At 46.5% G+C, this 14,186-nt stretch overlaps 1 protein-coding gene across 3 annotated transcripts in view; it reads right to left on the bottom strand.

Annotated features, from left to right (window-relative positions):
- ACVR1 (activin A receptor type 1) overlaps positions 1–14,186 on the bottom strand; it is a 70,370-nt gene that overhangs the window by 32,840 nt on the left and 23,344 nt on the right. For 2 of the 3 annotated variants that reach the window (XM_075092700.1, XM_075092699.1), the window contains exon 2: positions 4,579–4,652. The exons of the other annotated variant lie outside the window; for it this stretch is intronic. In XM_075092700.1, coding sequence (XP_074948801.1) covers positions 4,579–4,652 — 74 coding nt within the window. The remainder of the gene's footprint in view (positions 1–4,578; positions 4,653–14,186) is intronic. 3 annotated transcript variants of the gene reach the window in all.

The raw sequence follows: 14,186 nt of genomic DNA, 5'->3' as shown, positions 1-14,186 counted from the left end.
CACCACCACCACATGCCTCCCCTTCAAAAATTCACCTTGTAGATAAAACCCAGTACATCTTATTACACAGCTATAACATAAATCCATAGTACACGCACGCGAGCGAGCGTTCGGCGGGATAACCTACTTGGCACAACACCTCTAAAGATGTGGCCGGGGCAAAAAGCCAGGTGGCCAAGAATGGGCAGAGGTAAACAAGCCTCAGAGGAACTAGTCCTCCGCTCACCAAGACATGACTTTGTAACAGCCTAGGAGTCAGATGGAGTTGTGCCTCTTCTCTACTGAGCAGCGAGGCTAAGCAAAAAGCAGTGACACCTTCAGCCCCCAGCGAGGGGGCAGAGAAGATCCGCCCAGGAGCTCTCTTCCAGCCCAGCCCACAGCTGTGCAGCGGGAAGGCGCGTGCCTCTGCAGCCGCATACTGAACATGCACAGACACTGCAGTCATCGGCTAACCTCGGGCACGCGCGGCTGATCCCAGCCCTCAGAGCCGCGGGGCTCCGGCTTTCCAACACGAGACCCCTCGGAGCCATGCTACAGTTGTTCTCCCCGTTGTAGGCGTGCTGCTTGGCTTCGAGCAGGAGCACCTGCTGAGCGGGATCGCTCTTTCCAAGTGGAAAGCCTTGCAATCAACCCAGACAGGTTACAAGTCACAGGCAAAGCTTATTTCAGAGTTCTTGGAAGCCATGGAGTTGCCGAAGTCTCCAGTAGGATGAAAGGGACTTCACACTCGAAGGCCAGAATATTTCAAAGCTGCAATATTCTTTTTGTTTTTAAATGACTAGGATTGGGGTAAGACGTGGGATCTGCTAGGGCTTCATATCATAATGAATTGAAGATGAAGGAAAGCAGACTTGGAAAAATTAAAATCTCGTTAAGAGTCCATTTAATCATATATCAGACAGCTCTCTTTAGTGGTTAGCTCCCCTTTAAGATCCTCAGCCATTTCAGAGAAACAGAAAATAAGCTTGTAGAGACGACTACTCCATTCAGCGTTTGATTTTCTCTTTCCTCAATGCATACAGTATCAAGCATCATACAACAACCTTAATAATAGTCACAGAATCGTTCAGGTTGGAAAAGACTCTTAGAATCATCAAGTCCAACCATAAAACTAACACTGCCAAGCCCACCACTAAACCATGTCCCCAGGCTCCACATCTACACATCCTTTAAATACCTCCAGGAATGGTGACTCCACCACATCCCTGGGCAGCCTATAATAATTCATTTTATATAGGATTTATTAATTTAAGAAAAGCCTTTGAATTTTCTAGCACTAAGGAACAGCTGTTTAACCTTACTATTGTTCTCCATATTACTAAAAAACACCCAAGCAGAAAAGGCACAGGGCTACGGCCACTGAGAGTGACTCGGGGGGCTCCGAGGGCAGGCAGAGATGCCTGGCTCTGCAGAGGGGCAGCCTCCCCACAGCCAGAGACAGGGTCGGGCTGTTCCCAGCGCCAGCTTCCAGCTCGCCGACAGTAGTTTCTGGAGGCTCAGTAGCCCCCGAATGCTTCCGGGCCGCAGTGCGACACAAGACCCCGTCCCGCCTGCCCCGCTCAGAGAGAGGCTGCAGCGGCCAGAGCACGGCCCGGACGCCTTCCCCCGTCATTACAGAGGGCAGGAGCATCGGCAGCATTTCACACACCCTGCTCCTAACACTGCCATCGGGATGGCATTCGTGTACAGTCGCTAGTAAGCGAAAAAACCTCACACTGTCAAGCATAGGCATTATGTTATTTAGTCAGGGTTTAGCTTCTTGGGAAACAAAGAAAAGCCTCTTCCCCCACTTTACAGGGCTAATACAGGAGTAACACAGAACCAAGCACTGTACTAAACATTCAGAATTAAAGTATTTTCTGGACACTCAGGCAGGGAAGAGATGTGTTTCTGCACTTAGAATTCTACACAGTGTTTGATTTTTTGGGTTGGGTTGTGAGGTTGCTTTTTTTTTTAAAAAAAAAAATCATGCTTAATCTCATCTTCTGAAGCCTGGTGGCAGTGCAGAAGTAATTAGAGTTTGCCCCTAAATGCTACCCAAAGATATGCCCAGACATTTTTGACTCATCAAAAATGAAAAACACTAGTCTAAATCCCAGAGAAAGGAAACGGACTGATCTGTGATAAAATACAATGGGGGGAAGTGCGGGGTGGAAATCAGAAGGCTTTGAACTTTTTTGTCTTCCCTTTGCACAAAATTTAAAAAATAACTGTTCTCCCCTAAAACATCAGCTTTTTAATAAATTGAGAAGAAGTACCTGGGAGAGCATGCTGGACAAGGTACACCAGACCCGTCTCCATGGCCTGTTAGCAGGCAGCAGAGGATCAACTTCCATTCCCTCAAAGGATCTGTCTGCAAAGGCACATTCCCCCTTGAAAAACACTCCAAATGCAAGCCTGCGCTTCTGGCCTTACCACCTTAGCCCTCGCATCGGCTGCTGCCTCACTCAGGCGCTCAGGGAACAACGTGGTGAGTTCTCCCATTGCTGTGACGTGTCTGGTTAGTGAAGAGGCCAAAACCTAGATGAGGAGGTGTGAATGAAAATTTGCCGAGGGGTCCACTAGGTGTTCTGCCTCCCCAAACACTCCTCTATGACCAGCTTTGGAAGTAGGAAACTACATCCAAAAGGAACAGAACAGCGTTACCATTGGCAAACATGGAAAGAGGGAGGAACAGTATTAAAGTGCATTAGACAAGTAGTTGGTCACAGGAAAAGAAAGTACGAGGGGAGGGCAAGGGAAGGAATAAAGCAAGAAAAGCAAAGCAAGATTATCATGTCCATTCTACAAAGTCTTTCACAGGAGCTCTCTCACCGTGGGAGAGAAATGCAGGCCCAAGCAGAGTTCTTTAAGAAGTACTATGGGACAAGCTCTCCCTCGGCACGGCAGCTCCACGTCACGAACGGGGAACGGCTCTCCGCAGATGTCCAGCTGGCACAGGCAGACGGACAGCAGGAACGCAACATCTGCACATCTCTGCGCAGACGCTCCTGCCCCCACGCAAGCTCTGCCCAGAGCCCATTCCAGACGCACATCTGGTCCAGCTCTGCCTTTGCCCCCAGCGAGGCACGATCCTGTACCTCCAGTCTTAGTAATGCAGACATCCAGGGAAAGAAAGAAAACGTCTTGGCATGGATTTAGTAACTCTTCTCTTATTGACCACTCACTGGCACCTTTTCAACAAGAAGATATCGTTCTAAGCCCTAGAACCTACTTGCCTTTTTTAGGTGGAGTCAGGTCAAATAACGAATATTTGAACACCTGTAGGGCGGCTTCGGCAGCTAGAGTGGGTTGATAATGCCGCGCTGTAGGTTGTACTACACAGGCAGTGCAAGTGTCCGATTCCACACTTCGTACGAGGGAAATTAACCAGAACCTCAGACTTTAACGTGCATCTTTTCCCATGTGTTTCTCTTCATCTGCTGCTCTTCATGTTAAGGATGTGAAAGGAGGTGGTTTAACTTTAAGGGTTTTTTTAATATAAGCAGCTCCAAAAGCTGAAAAAAAAACGTTTGAGAAGCAGAGCGCTGCACTTCAAGAATGATAAGAAGGTAGAGTGTGATAACTGCTACCAAACCCTATTTCAAGATACTATTCTATCAATAACATTAGCAGTTTAATGTATTTCCACCAACATTTGTCCAGCACTCCTCCCTTTTTAAATTTTGTCTCGATTTCGTATTCATAAACACGATGAAAGTCAACCACTAGACCTCTGTGCATTTTTAATCTTCACCTTCCCCCATCCATCCTAACATTCCACTTAATATGCTCTGCCTTTTATTATTTGCATCAGCATTTGAAAATAAATGCATTTCAGCAGAGTATTTCAGAAAGATTTCACAAGGTAAATACAAAAAAACACGGATATGCCATAACAAACACTAGAAACACCTCTAGAGTCACTTAAATTTTAAAACTGAGAATACCAAGCTACTCACAGAAACCCTTTATTCAAGGTTTTTAAAAGGCTGTTTGCAAAGTAGCAAGTATGCATCTCCCAGGAGGGCATCTCCCAAAACATCCAGAAGACCTTCAAATGAACTATTCGTGCCTCTCCACAGCAATAGAAATAGCAAAATCGGAGAAGGGTGAGGCAAATCTTGAATTCACTGCACGTCGTGAAACCTTTATGTGCACACAGCGGCATAAACAATTTATGAAAAAGTCACTTTCCATATCCAAAGACCTTACTGAAGCAATCATGGAAAAGTTACCTAACACCATACTAAACACCCCAAAGAGCTTTCCCAGAGAGAAAATCGTCGCTTTTGCAAGCAACAACTGCGCCTCAGCCCATGGGCTAGAAAGGCCTACTCGCTAGATAGCTCAGTAATTTGCCATTCAAATAAGGTTCCCCATTTCCCTCCCCAGGCCCTGGCAAGACCTATGACAATCACACATGCTATAAATTTTACACGTAAAGAGGCAACAAATATCCTTTGATGCCACTTGAAATGGGAGAGCAAGCATCTCACTCCCGAGAGGAACGTGCCCATGCTGTCAGCTCGTGAAGCGAGCTTCGAGCCGGCTCCTCCAGCAGCGGATGGCTACTGCACCACCACGCACGGCACTCACCTTGCCAGCTCGGGGAGGGAAACGCCATCATGATCAGCACAGGAAAAATCATAACTCCTTCTACCATTGTAGAGCTGCAGAAAGAGAAGAGACATGAGAGCTGTGTACACTTCCACTGTTGTCTTAAAACATAACCACCCCAAAAATCAGTGTTTAGCAACATCTTTCATCAATTCCTATACAAAATGCAGAACAACCAAGGTTGATTGATCTCCTTTTTATTGTGACTTAAGAAACAAGACATTTCCTTAATTTATAAAATTGATAGTTTATCGCAGTTTGTAAACTCTGAATTTTTTTAGAGTCATAGAAACTTCATGTGCCACTACAGTGCGTATTTAGAAGTATGCTGGTAGGAAAACATGAACCCTTTCAGTACCAAGCAGGCACATAAAATAGAAGATAAGCTCTTTCAAACAGGTATTATAAAGTTAAACTATTATGAACTGATAAGAAGGCCTGTAGAGCTGTGTATTATTTGGGCTTCGAGGGGAAACAGAGAAGATCTCAGCCAGAAAACTCAGAATCACTCTCATTAACCAGCAGAAACCACTGCTAGATGGCAAGAAAACAAGCAATATGTATTTAAGGGGGACACCACTCTCACAAGAGTAATTTCCCAGTTTAAGATGCTTTTCCAAGAGTTTTCCTTTCAATGGGCCAGCTCCATTTTCCAGCTGTTGAAGACACATAACTACACCTTGTGTGAAACTCAGGCCGTTTCCAGCATTATCAGTAGAGGGGCACGCACTCCCTCTAAACCAGTAAAGGAGTGAATTCTCTTGCGTATTTCAAATCTTTTCCAGGACACTTGGTCTTTACAAGAAAATAAAGCTCCACTTTTTACTATGAAGAAAGATTTAACAGGCTTCTGAAAGGAACTTTTCTGCAGTTTCTTAAACTCTGCATTTAAATGATCACTGTTACTAAGGGATAGTGCTTAACTAGAATTGATCTTTATCGGGATTTAACCCAACAAGCAGGGCTGGATGACTCCAAAGGGCTCGCCTGTCCCGTGCTACTTGGTTCCTACAGAGGCTCTCCGGTGTAATCATATGCCATAAGATTTCAGTCAAAAGCAGCAGTAAGTAGTAAGTGCAAAACAAAGTTACTCTCCTTGACCAAGGCACTGAGCCATTACCATTATTCTTACGTTTGTATCCTCATTTTTCAGATTTAATTCTAGTGAAGCAGATGAAACTTGAAAATAAATTTGATATTGCCATTTTTCTTTCAGATATCTTCTGTTGCTGCCTTTTCAAATCATTAGCAGGCTGCTTAAGTGCTTGGTGACAAAAGCCAAGCCGTTTACTTCTGTATTTATTTCCTGACATGGATTTATTTTGCCGAATAGGAGAAACATTTCAGTAATTGCTTCACCATCAGTTAAGATGATTAAGTACTTCTGAAGCCAAGTATTCAGAGTTTTCTTCCTTACAGAAAGGATCAGGCAGCACTCGCCACTTAACCTCCAGGAGTTAAACTCACTTTCAAACATCCATTCACCAAGGAACTTGGCCTTCCTCGTTCTTGATACACGCCAGTGCATCCTTAATACATGCCAGTATTTAACCTTCAACCATCACGCTAGAAACAGGATGAAATAAAGCCATTCATAGCATGATCACTGAGCAACGCACTACTGGAAATTTAAAGCAGAAGAAAGCTATCGCAGGGAACAATTGCTTAATGCTCCGGACCAGCTCAAAGGGGTCCGTCGCTCCAAAGGGGGGGCGGCTGCAGGACGCGAGGGCAATACCGTCCTCCTAAGCCACCACACGCTTCCTTTGGCTGAACTGCTGACACCAGCGCTTTTCTCGGCACTGCACCCGGGTAACTCCCTGCAAGTCTAGACAAAGGTGGCTCATGAGACGTGCCCTCCTTCTTTCAACACACCAATGGTTCAAAGAGCAGAGGCAGAAAACTGTGTTTTTAATGATGCCGGCCTGCAGCCGCAGCAGCGCGGGGCGAGCCAGCCGCCGGGGGGCTGCCGGGCGAGGGGAGCGCTTGGGGTGAGCCTGGCGGGAACAGGCGGCCGCTCCGCCCAGAGCCCCTCGGACAGCAGGAGCACCGAGCACCAGCAACGGGGCGTGACAAGGGACAAAAATGGATTTAACAACACAGGGTGGATTAAGACATTAAACAGCAGCACACTGCCGACACGCAGAGCGGTTGCCAGGTTTTATACAGATCTATATTTCACCATCGCATCCTCTGAGCCCAGTTAAAGCGACAACGGTTGCTTTCTGCTGGCAGGGAGCTCCCACATGGGCTCTGACACTGCCGTCGGCTCAGAGACCCACACACGCTGCAGCCTCACCCCCTCCTCCCGGCCACCCGCCACCTGCAAGTCCCCCCGCCGCGGCCCTCTCAGCCCCTCTGCCTGCCAAACCTGGCTGAAGCGGGGAGAGCAGCAGAGGAACCTGCAAGGAGCTCAGCTCCATTCTGCCAGGAAAGGAGGCTGAGCACAAGAAATGTGAGCTGGCTAGAGCGAAGGAATTTAAGATACAGGAAGCAGACCACAGTATGGAAACCAGGAAAACTCTGCAAGTTGCATGCATCTGTTTTTTCTCTTCAAACAGCTTATTTCAATTAAAAAAAAAAATATATATATACACACACAGACACAGGCCCCTGCCCTGTATTTCTCAGGGGGAAGAGGAGGAGGAAGGCAATCCAAACTGCACCCCCCACCCCAAAGAGGCAAACAACCTCCCACGGGAGCTGGCCCACAGCGACTGCTTCCCATCTCGAGGAGAGGAGTTGTAATAACACACTCAGGGTGCTAAAATCATCTCTCCATCCTCTGATTCCACATGCCCCCACATCCCCGCTTCAGGACAAAGCCACAGGTTGAGACAGACAGTAATTCGTCAACAGGTGTGGGGATTTTTACCAGTCCTCACCACAGGGATGAAATATGGGGGGGAAGTCATGAAATCATAACAACAGTCATTCTTGATCCCTCATCCAAAACACTAAATCGAGGTTCCTCTTCAACACAGCCCAAGGATGACTTCATTGAGTAACGTACCCAAATTACACCGAATTTTAAGTGCATTTAAGCACCTAACAGAAAAGCTGGCAGGCTTCCCCTGCTTCCCCGCTGCAGGAGAGGTGCGCGTGCTGAAGCGAAGCCACGGCGGCGACTGGGCAGGCGCCGGCAGGGACGGGCAGGAGCTGGCTCAGAGGCTGCTCGGGCCGGACCCCGGTCCCACAGGCCAGCACCTCCAGAAGGGCCTGCTGAATGACCCGCATCCAGCCCTTGATAGCAAGCAACTATTTGTGCCAGCCCCTTTGGTAGCGTTACAGTTATGAATAGACTTTTCCTGTTATAAATACCAACAATGACAAAATCAGACTATTAACAGACTTCATGCATTTCAGAGCATGCGTGGTCCTCTCAAAGAAAAAAGCCAAATACTACGAATTTAAACCCTGCTTCTATGAAACTTTGTTCCTATAGACATTCATTTTCCCAAAAGCCTCTAAGAATATTTTGTCTGCTTTTGCTGAGAAGTGCATACTTACAACCACCTATAAAATAAACCCACCCTGCATGTACTTATCACCAATTAAAGCCCTGTGCCATGTATGTGCACAGTCGGTACAGCTCCCGGGCTTTGGCCAGCTGCCCACGCAGCTCTCAGCATAGCACAGCCCAGTTACACCACCTCAACTGGACCTGCTGGGGCTGGGAGACTGGAGGAGGGAGGGAAGGAGTCAGGAGGGAACCTCTGACCTTTGCAAAATACTGATTTTGTTTTCCTTCAAAAATTATTTGAGAGCAAGTGCGTCCACTCTAAAAATTAAAAATGACAAAACTGTTCACTATATTAAAGCCATACTGAGTCCTTAATCCCTGCTCTAAGACAAGAGAGCATTTCAGGTGGGATCGGGCGAGGTCTGCTCTCAGCCCACGCTGTTACCCAGTGCCAGCCGACGCGCTGTTTAGACAGCTGAAATCCTTGCAGCGCCTCGGAAGAGGTGTCACGATCCCTTGCCGGTTGCCATTTTGCTCGTGGTATGCCGTATCTGCCGCACGCCTGTTAAATCAGCGGTTAAAAATAAGCCTGAGAGCGCGCCACACGCAAGGCAGCTGTGGGACACGGGGCCCGGGGGGCCGGGAAGCCCCTCTCCAGGGATCCCACCAGGCACCAGCCCCACTCGGCCACCGCAGGTGCTGGGGCAGGGATGGAGCTGCGGCGGCCTGCAGCTCCAAAGTGGTGCTCTGCGTCCCCCACTACCCTTTCAAGTGGGGTCACAACACCCACACGCAACGCTGCGGCCAGGCTTTTGCTCTATTTCACTTTCAGGTGATCCCAGTGCAAACTGAAGAAACAGCAGGGGACAAGTTTAAAAGTCCTGTTTCCACTGCTTAAAAAAATTACCCTTTTTTTTTAAAAGGCAATTAATAATACACATACATAAGAACTAAAATCTGGTCCTAGTGACACCAGCATGCATGTCTTTTCCATTTACTGCTTGTTTAGAGAGAAAGAAAATATAGGTTTTAATGTAAAGAACTAAAAATTCTTTAATAAAACTGCACAGCAAGTTGCTATGGATCTAGAGATCAGCAAGACATCCAGTTCCCATCTGGTGCTCGGATTCACATGAACTTTTTCCAAAGAGGAGGATTGGGATTTAATCCAGATAAAGAAAGAGGAACTAGAAAGCAACCAGCAAATCATGCATAAAATTGATTTTCCTTTCTAGACACACCAATCTTCACTACTCTCTGACTGCAACTCTTCACCACGTCCTCCAGGAGAGCCACCAGAGCTGCAGGAGCCACTAGAGGGCATTCAGAACATGAGCACCTGGGTTCTTCCTGCTCCGTGCCAAGCCTCATAAACCCCGATGTCGGAGGCCGTATGGCGGAGCTGGAGACAGGATACAGTGTCTGCAAATTTCATCCACATACAGCGAGAAGATCATTTGGTTTTAACTTTTCCCTACAAAAGCATTTAATTAGAAAACATGAAACTTGCTCTAGGTCAGGATGGGAAAGTCTCAGCTAACAGAATTCCAAACAAATCTGTTGCGAAGTGCGGATGACAAAGTGAACCGAGCTCCAGAGCAGGCTGGTACCTACACTGACGCCAGCTCTGGATTCCAGAGAAAGAATCAATTAAACTGTTTGCAGAAGCCCAAATGAACGATCACAGGCATATCACATGGCAGGTGCAACACTTGGTTAGGATACCCAGCTTTGCATACACATGCACAACTAATTGTTTAGGTAAAAGAATCGATAGAATTCTTCGGGTCTGTATTCATAAAGTCCCAACACTTCAAAGAATCTATCCTGAAAACCCCCAATACCTTTTTTACTTTCACAGGAAATAAAAGTTGCTTTCTCTTTTCTTCCTAAGAAAACTATTTGTCTCTTGCCAAATCATTCCTTTATGGCCTGACAGAAGCACGGGGGTGAGGGAGACCTCGGATCCATAGCTGGGACTGTCAAGCTCGCTGCTGCCACAAGCCACAGGGGAGAGAGGAACCAGGAGTAAAGACAACATGAAACACCACACTGACACCAGCACAGGCTGGTTTAGTCTCCAATGCCACCACCCTGATACAGAGCAAAGACCACGCCTGACAAAAGAGCAAGTCCAATTAGTGAAGAAACTTAAGATTACACTTCATCTTAATATGACACAGACATGGGAACACGAACCATTAGAGGCGTTCAGACTTTTCTGATGAGATCAGAAGCACCCACACTATCACTGACAGTCCTGGTGGCAACCCGCCAAGAGCCCAAGGGCTGTACATATTTCGCATGTACCTCACCAGATTTGTATCAGAAGAAAACATCAATAATACCAGATTGTAATTCTACCATCCACAATAGCCACACACAAGCGAAATTCATCAACAGCTGTGTCTTTAGAAGGAAAGATGTGTGTTTAAAAGCAATAATTCGCAGTTTTGATTGTTTGGGTTTTTTAACATTGAAAAACTCACACTAACTAAACAACCTCAGAAGAGCACACACAAAGGCATGATGTTAGGACATCAGAGAACGGCAACCTTGGGTATTCCTTTCTTAAAGGATCAACTTTGTTGCCAGAATTCAGCACAGCGGATGCCAACTGGAGACTGGGGCTGGCTTCTCCCTGCAAGCGCACAAGGCACACACCAACAGACTTCAGCTCAAGAAAACTCGCAGAAGATGCCACCTTGAAAGGCTTAATGTCTCAGGTTCCAATAACCACAAAACCAGAGAGTGTGAAGCGTGCAAGATACTCGTTCTCCTGTACTCCTCATATACAAAGCAAAATCACGATACTGCTGAGTAAGAATAAAAGCCACCGTGACAAAAACAAGCTATACAATGTAAGATGTCAAGAAAGTTACTCCTTATGAGGTTAACAACTCTGATCATGGCCATGAAGAGCCACTCCCTAAGTTCTTATAAGAAAAGGAGGAGGTAACAAAGTACGAATATCACTTAAAGTCCTGTTTGGTCTCACTCCCGGCACATGCAAGTAAGAATCCATTTATTGCCTATGCTGTCACCCGAAGGCTCCAGCTGACACACCAACTGCAGAAGCGGCACAGCACGGCACAACAAATCAGTAACACTCACGGCGTCGGGGGGCAGGCACGTGACGACATGGAGGTACAACACAACCACTTATCCAAGAGAGAACAAAAATCCTACCTTGGCAGAGTGAGCCAGAAGCAGCACCAGCCCCTTCCGGAGCAGGACAGGGACGGCACGACTCGCGCACCTACAGCCTCTCCTCTAACGGAGGGGAAGGGAGGGCTCTCTCGTGCCCAGAACAGGGGTAATCCCTGGAGAACAAGCAGAGCAGCTGAGGCACGGCATACACACGGGGCACAGAAGAGACCAAAAATAATGCTAGCTTCCCCATGCAGGTCAGCCTGCGAGCAGGTGGACCCGCGCGACCTTGCGTGAGGGCAGGAGAACTTCTGTCTGTGGTTGAAAGAGACAGAAGCGGCGTGTCATTAGAAAGCCCAAGTGTAAAGGTTCGGGTGGTGTGTAGGTATTGCATCAGTACAGGTGTCTTAGGCAACCCAGCCGTGGATGGCTTACTCAGACGATGAAGCAAGCACAGACATTTTAAAATTGATCTGAAAATCCCAATATCTATTGCAACTTCCTGGTGCCTTTGAAGGCACATGCATATATTTCCATATCATTTATTGCCTTGCAGGGTAAATTAATTCACCAGGAGGCAACTATCAAGGATTAACACTGCACCATGGAACAGCTTTCCTCTGCAGAGCTTGCACACAGAAACATCCCTTAAAAACGCTTGTTCAGTAAGTTACTGCGTATGGCTTGCTGATCGTGTCATCGCTGTGAGCATCTTGAAAGTTAGTGCAATGCCGCATGTGCAAAGAACGAACTACACATGGTTTCGTTTATGGGAGCAAATGAACAGATACGAATTTGCAAGCAGTTTCATGAGACAGTCAGGCATGCAGTAGCTTCACCTTACACTACCTGTGCCTGAGGCATCGAGTAAGTATCAGTCAAGACACTGTTAGATATACATGAATTACTGTGGCTTCTCACATATTTCACATATAAACAAAGATGTTATTTTATCACACTACATACATTTTATTGCTACACAGGTATTACTACATGGCACACAGACAGTTCCTACCAGAGGGGAACACTGCATTCTGAAAAGGCCATGAAAAAGGCTCCATTGCACAGCTGCAACATAAAGTTTCTTGGGCATTTTCCCTATTAGAAGCAATTCGGAGTTGCAGACAACCTTGGGTACCACTCACTTTGCTAAGGCCGTTCCAGGGGCCCGCACAAAGTGGAGACAATCTCTATTAACAGCTGGAGACTTAATTTGTGCTGGGGCCTTGGGCATAAGAGGCAAGCAAAATACCCTTTCAAATCCTGCTGCCAGACATGGTACTTTTTCCCCTAGAATTGTTCTCTCAGAAGTCAGTATCTGCTGTCAGATCTCAGCACAGAACTTCCAATGAAGATGTAAACTCCCTCTAAACAGAAAACCTGGATTTATCCACCAGCTGTAAGACCCAAACACACGTTTTCAACTGACAAATTATCAGAAATTGCCTGTAAAAGCTGTTTCTGCATTCTTTCGGAAAAACAAAATAACCACACAAACCCAAAATGCACACAGTAATGGCTACTAACTTTTAATTTAAAGTCTACCCTCTTTGAGACTTGGCCTGCTTTCATCCAGTTTGCAATACTTTATTAAAGATTTTATCTGTGCAGTATGTGACGAAGGAGTTCAGGGAGGAACACACTTTCATGGCTTGCAAAATTTGCAAAATTGCTTACCAGGCACGGCCTGTATCACAGCCTGAGTGCATCTGTCTTGACAGGTGATAAAAAACAAGAAGTATGGGCAGAAATACTGATCTTAATTCACATCTGCACAGAAAGGGCACATAGACTGACAGGGTCAGAGTCAAGTTTTACCAGGGTATGCTTTCACAACAAGTTTGGACCAATCTGAGACACAGCAGTGCCAAAACTGGCTGTCCAGCTGTGTCCGCAGCTCACTGCCATCACTCTAAGCAGGCTCTTGCCCCTCCTCTTGGCTGCGGTGATCGCAAGGCCACGGGGTAAGCCGGATCAGGCCACTGATCAGACCACACACTGTTTAGTCCTCGCAGTGACTAAACGTGAAGCTCAGCCCAGCGGTGCAGCGTTGCCAGGGCTGGCACAGGAGAGGTGGCGGGAACACAGCTGATCTCAGAGGCGGGCATCCCTTCAGCAGCAGCAAAATCTTAGGTTGCTTTAAAAAAAAAACAACCAACCCACACCCAAACAAACAAAATACCACAGTGAACACATCCCCTCAGTCCCTACAAGAGAATTAGCATGACAGACAGCAGGGTCTTAACAACTGCCCCCCCACCTCTCCAAATAAAATATAGTTTTTAAAGCAGAATCCTAACAATCTGCCAAGTACAGATATATTTTCGTTAGAACATTCCTCTACGTTTGTTTTGTTTTTAGTCTAAAACAAAGCTCCCATTTTTATTACTCACTTTCAGTTGCCTTTCATCAAGCAATTGCCAGCTCCCCCTCCTGAACAGGCGTGGTTCAGCAAACAGCCCCCCGGCAAGCTGGTCCTCACCATTGCATGAGACCACTTAAGAGAAACTGCTGGTAAGTTCCCAAATAATATTTTGCTTTTGAAAACCTAAACACCCCGGCCAACCTCGGGAAAGTTTCAGAGGGTGGCCTGCAAGACAGGATGATGGAAGATGCCTCCACACTGCAATTTCACCAGATGTACAGATGTGTTACATCATCACATGGGACTCAAACCAGGTATCAGAACCACTTTGTCAAGCCCTGCAGAAGTCCAAGGCTGTGCCACGGTTTGTGTACACTGCTGAGACACCAACTATCCCCACACAGCCCTGTCCTACGGTTTGCTTTAACTCTTCCAGAGAGCCACACCATAATCTTAACAAAACACTTAGACTGTTGAAGTTACAGTCTAGATGATCAATGACTACTAATCTAAAATCAGGATTTTTAAATGCTTTTTATTAACTATTTAAACATTACAGAGATTGCCTGTTAAACATTTCTCACTGAGCACTTCAGCCAACACAAAACA

Source organism: Phalacrocorax aristotelis, chromosome 5 (genome assembly GCF_949628215.1).
Source record: "Phalacrocorax aristotelis chromosome 5, bGulAri2.1, whole genome shotgun sequence".
In the NCBI taxonomy this organism is placed as follows: Eukaryota; Metazoa; Chordata; class Aves; order Suliformes; family Phalacrocoracidae; genus Phalacrocorax; species Phalacrocorax aristotelis.
Note: the sequence above shows the minus strand (reverse complement) of the source record. Positions and strands in the feature narration are given on the sequence as shown.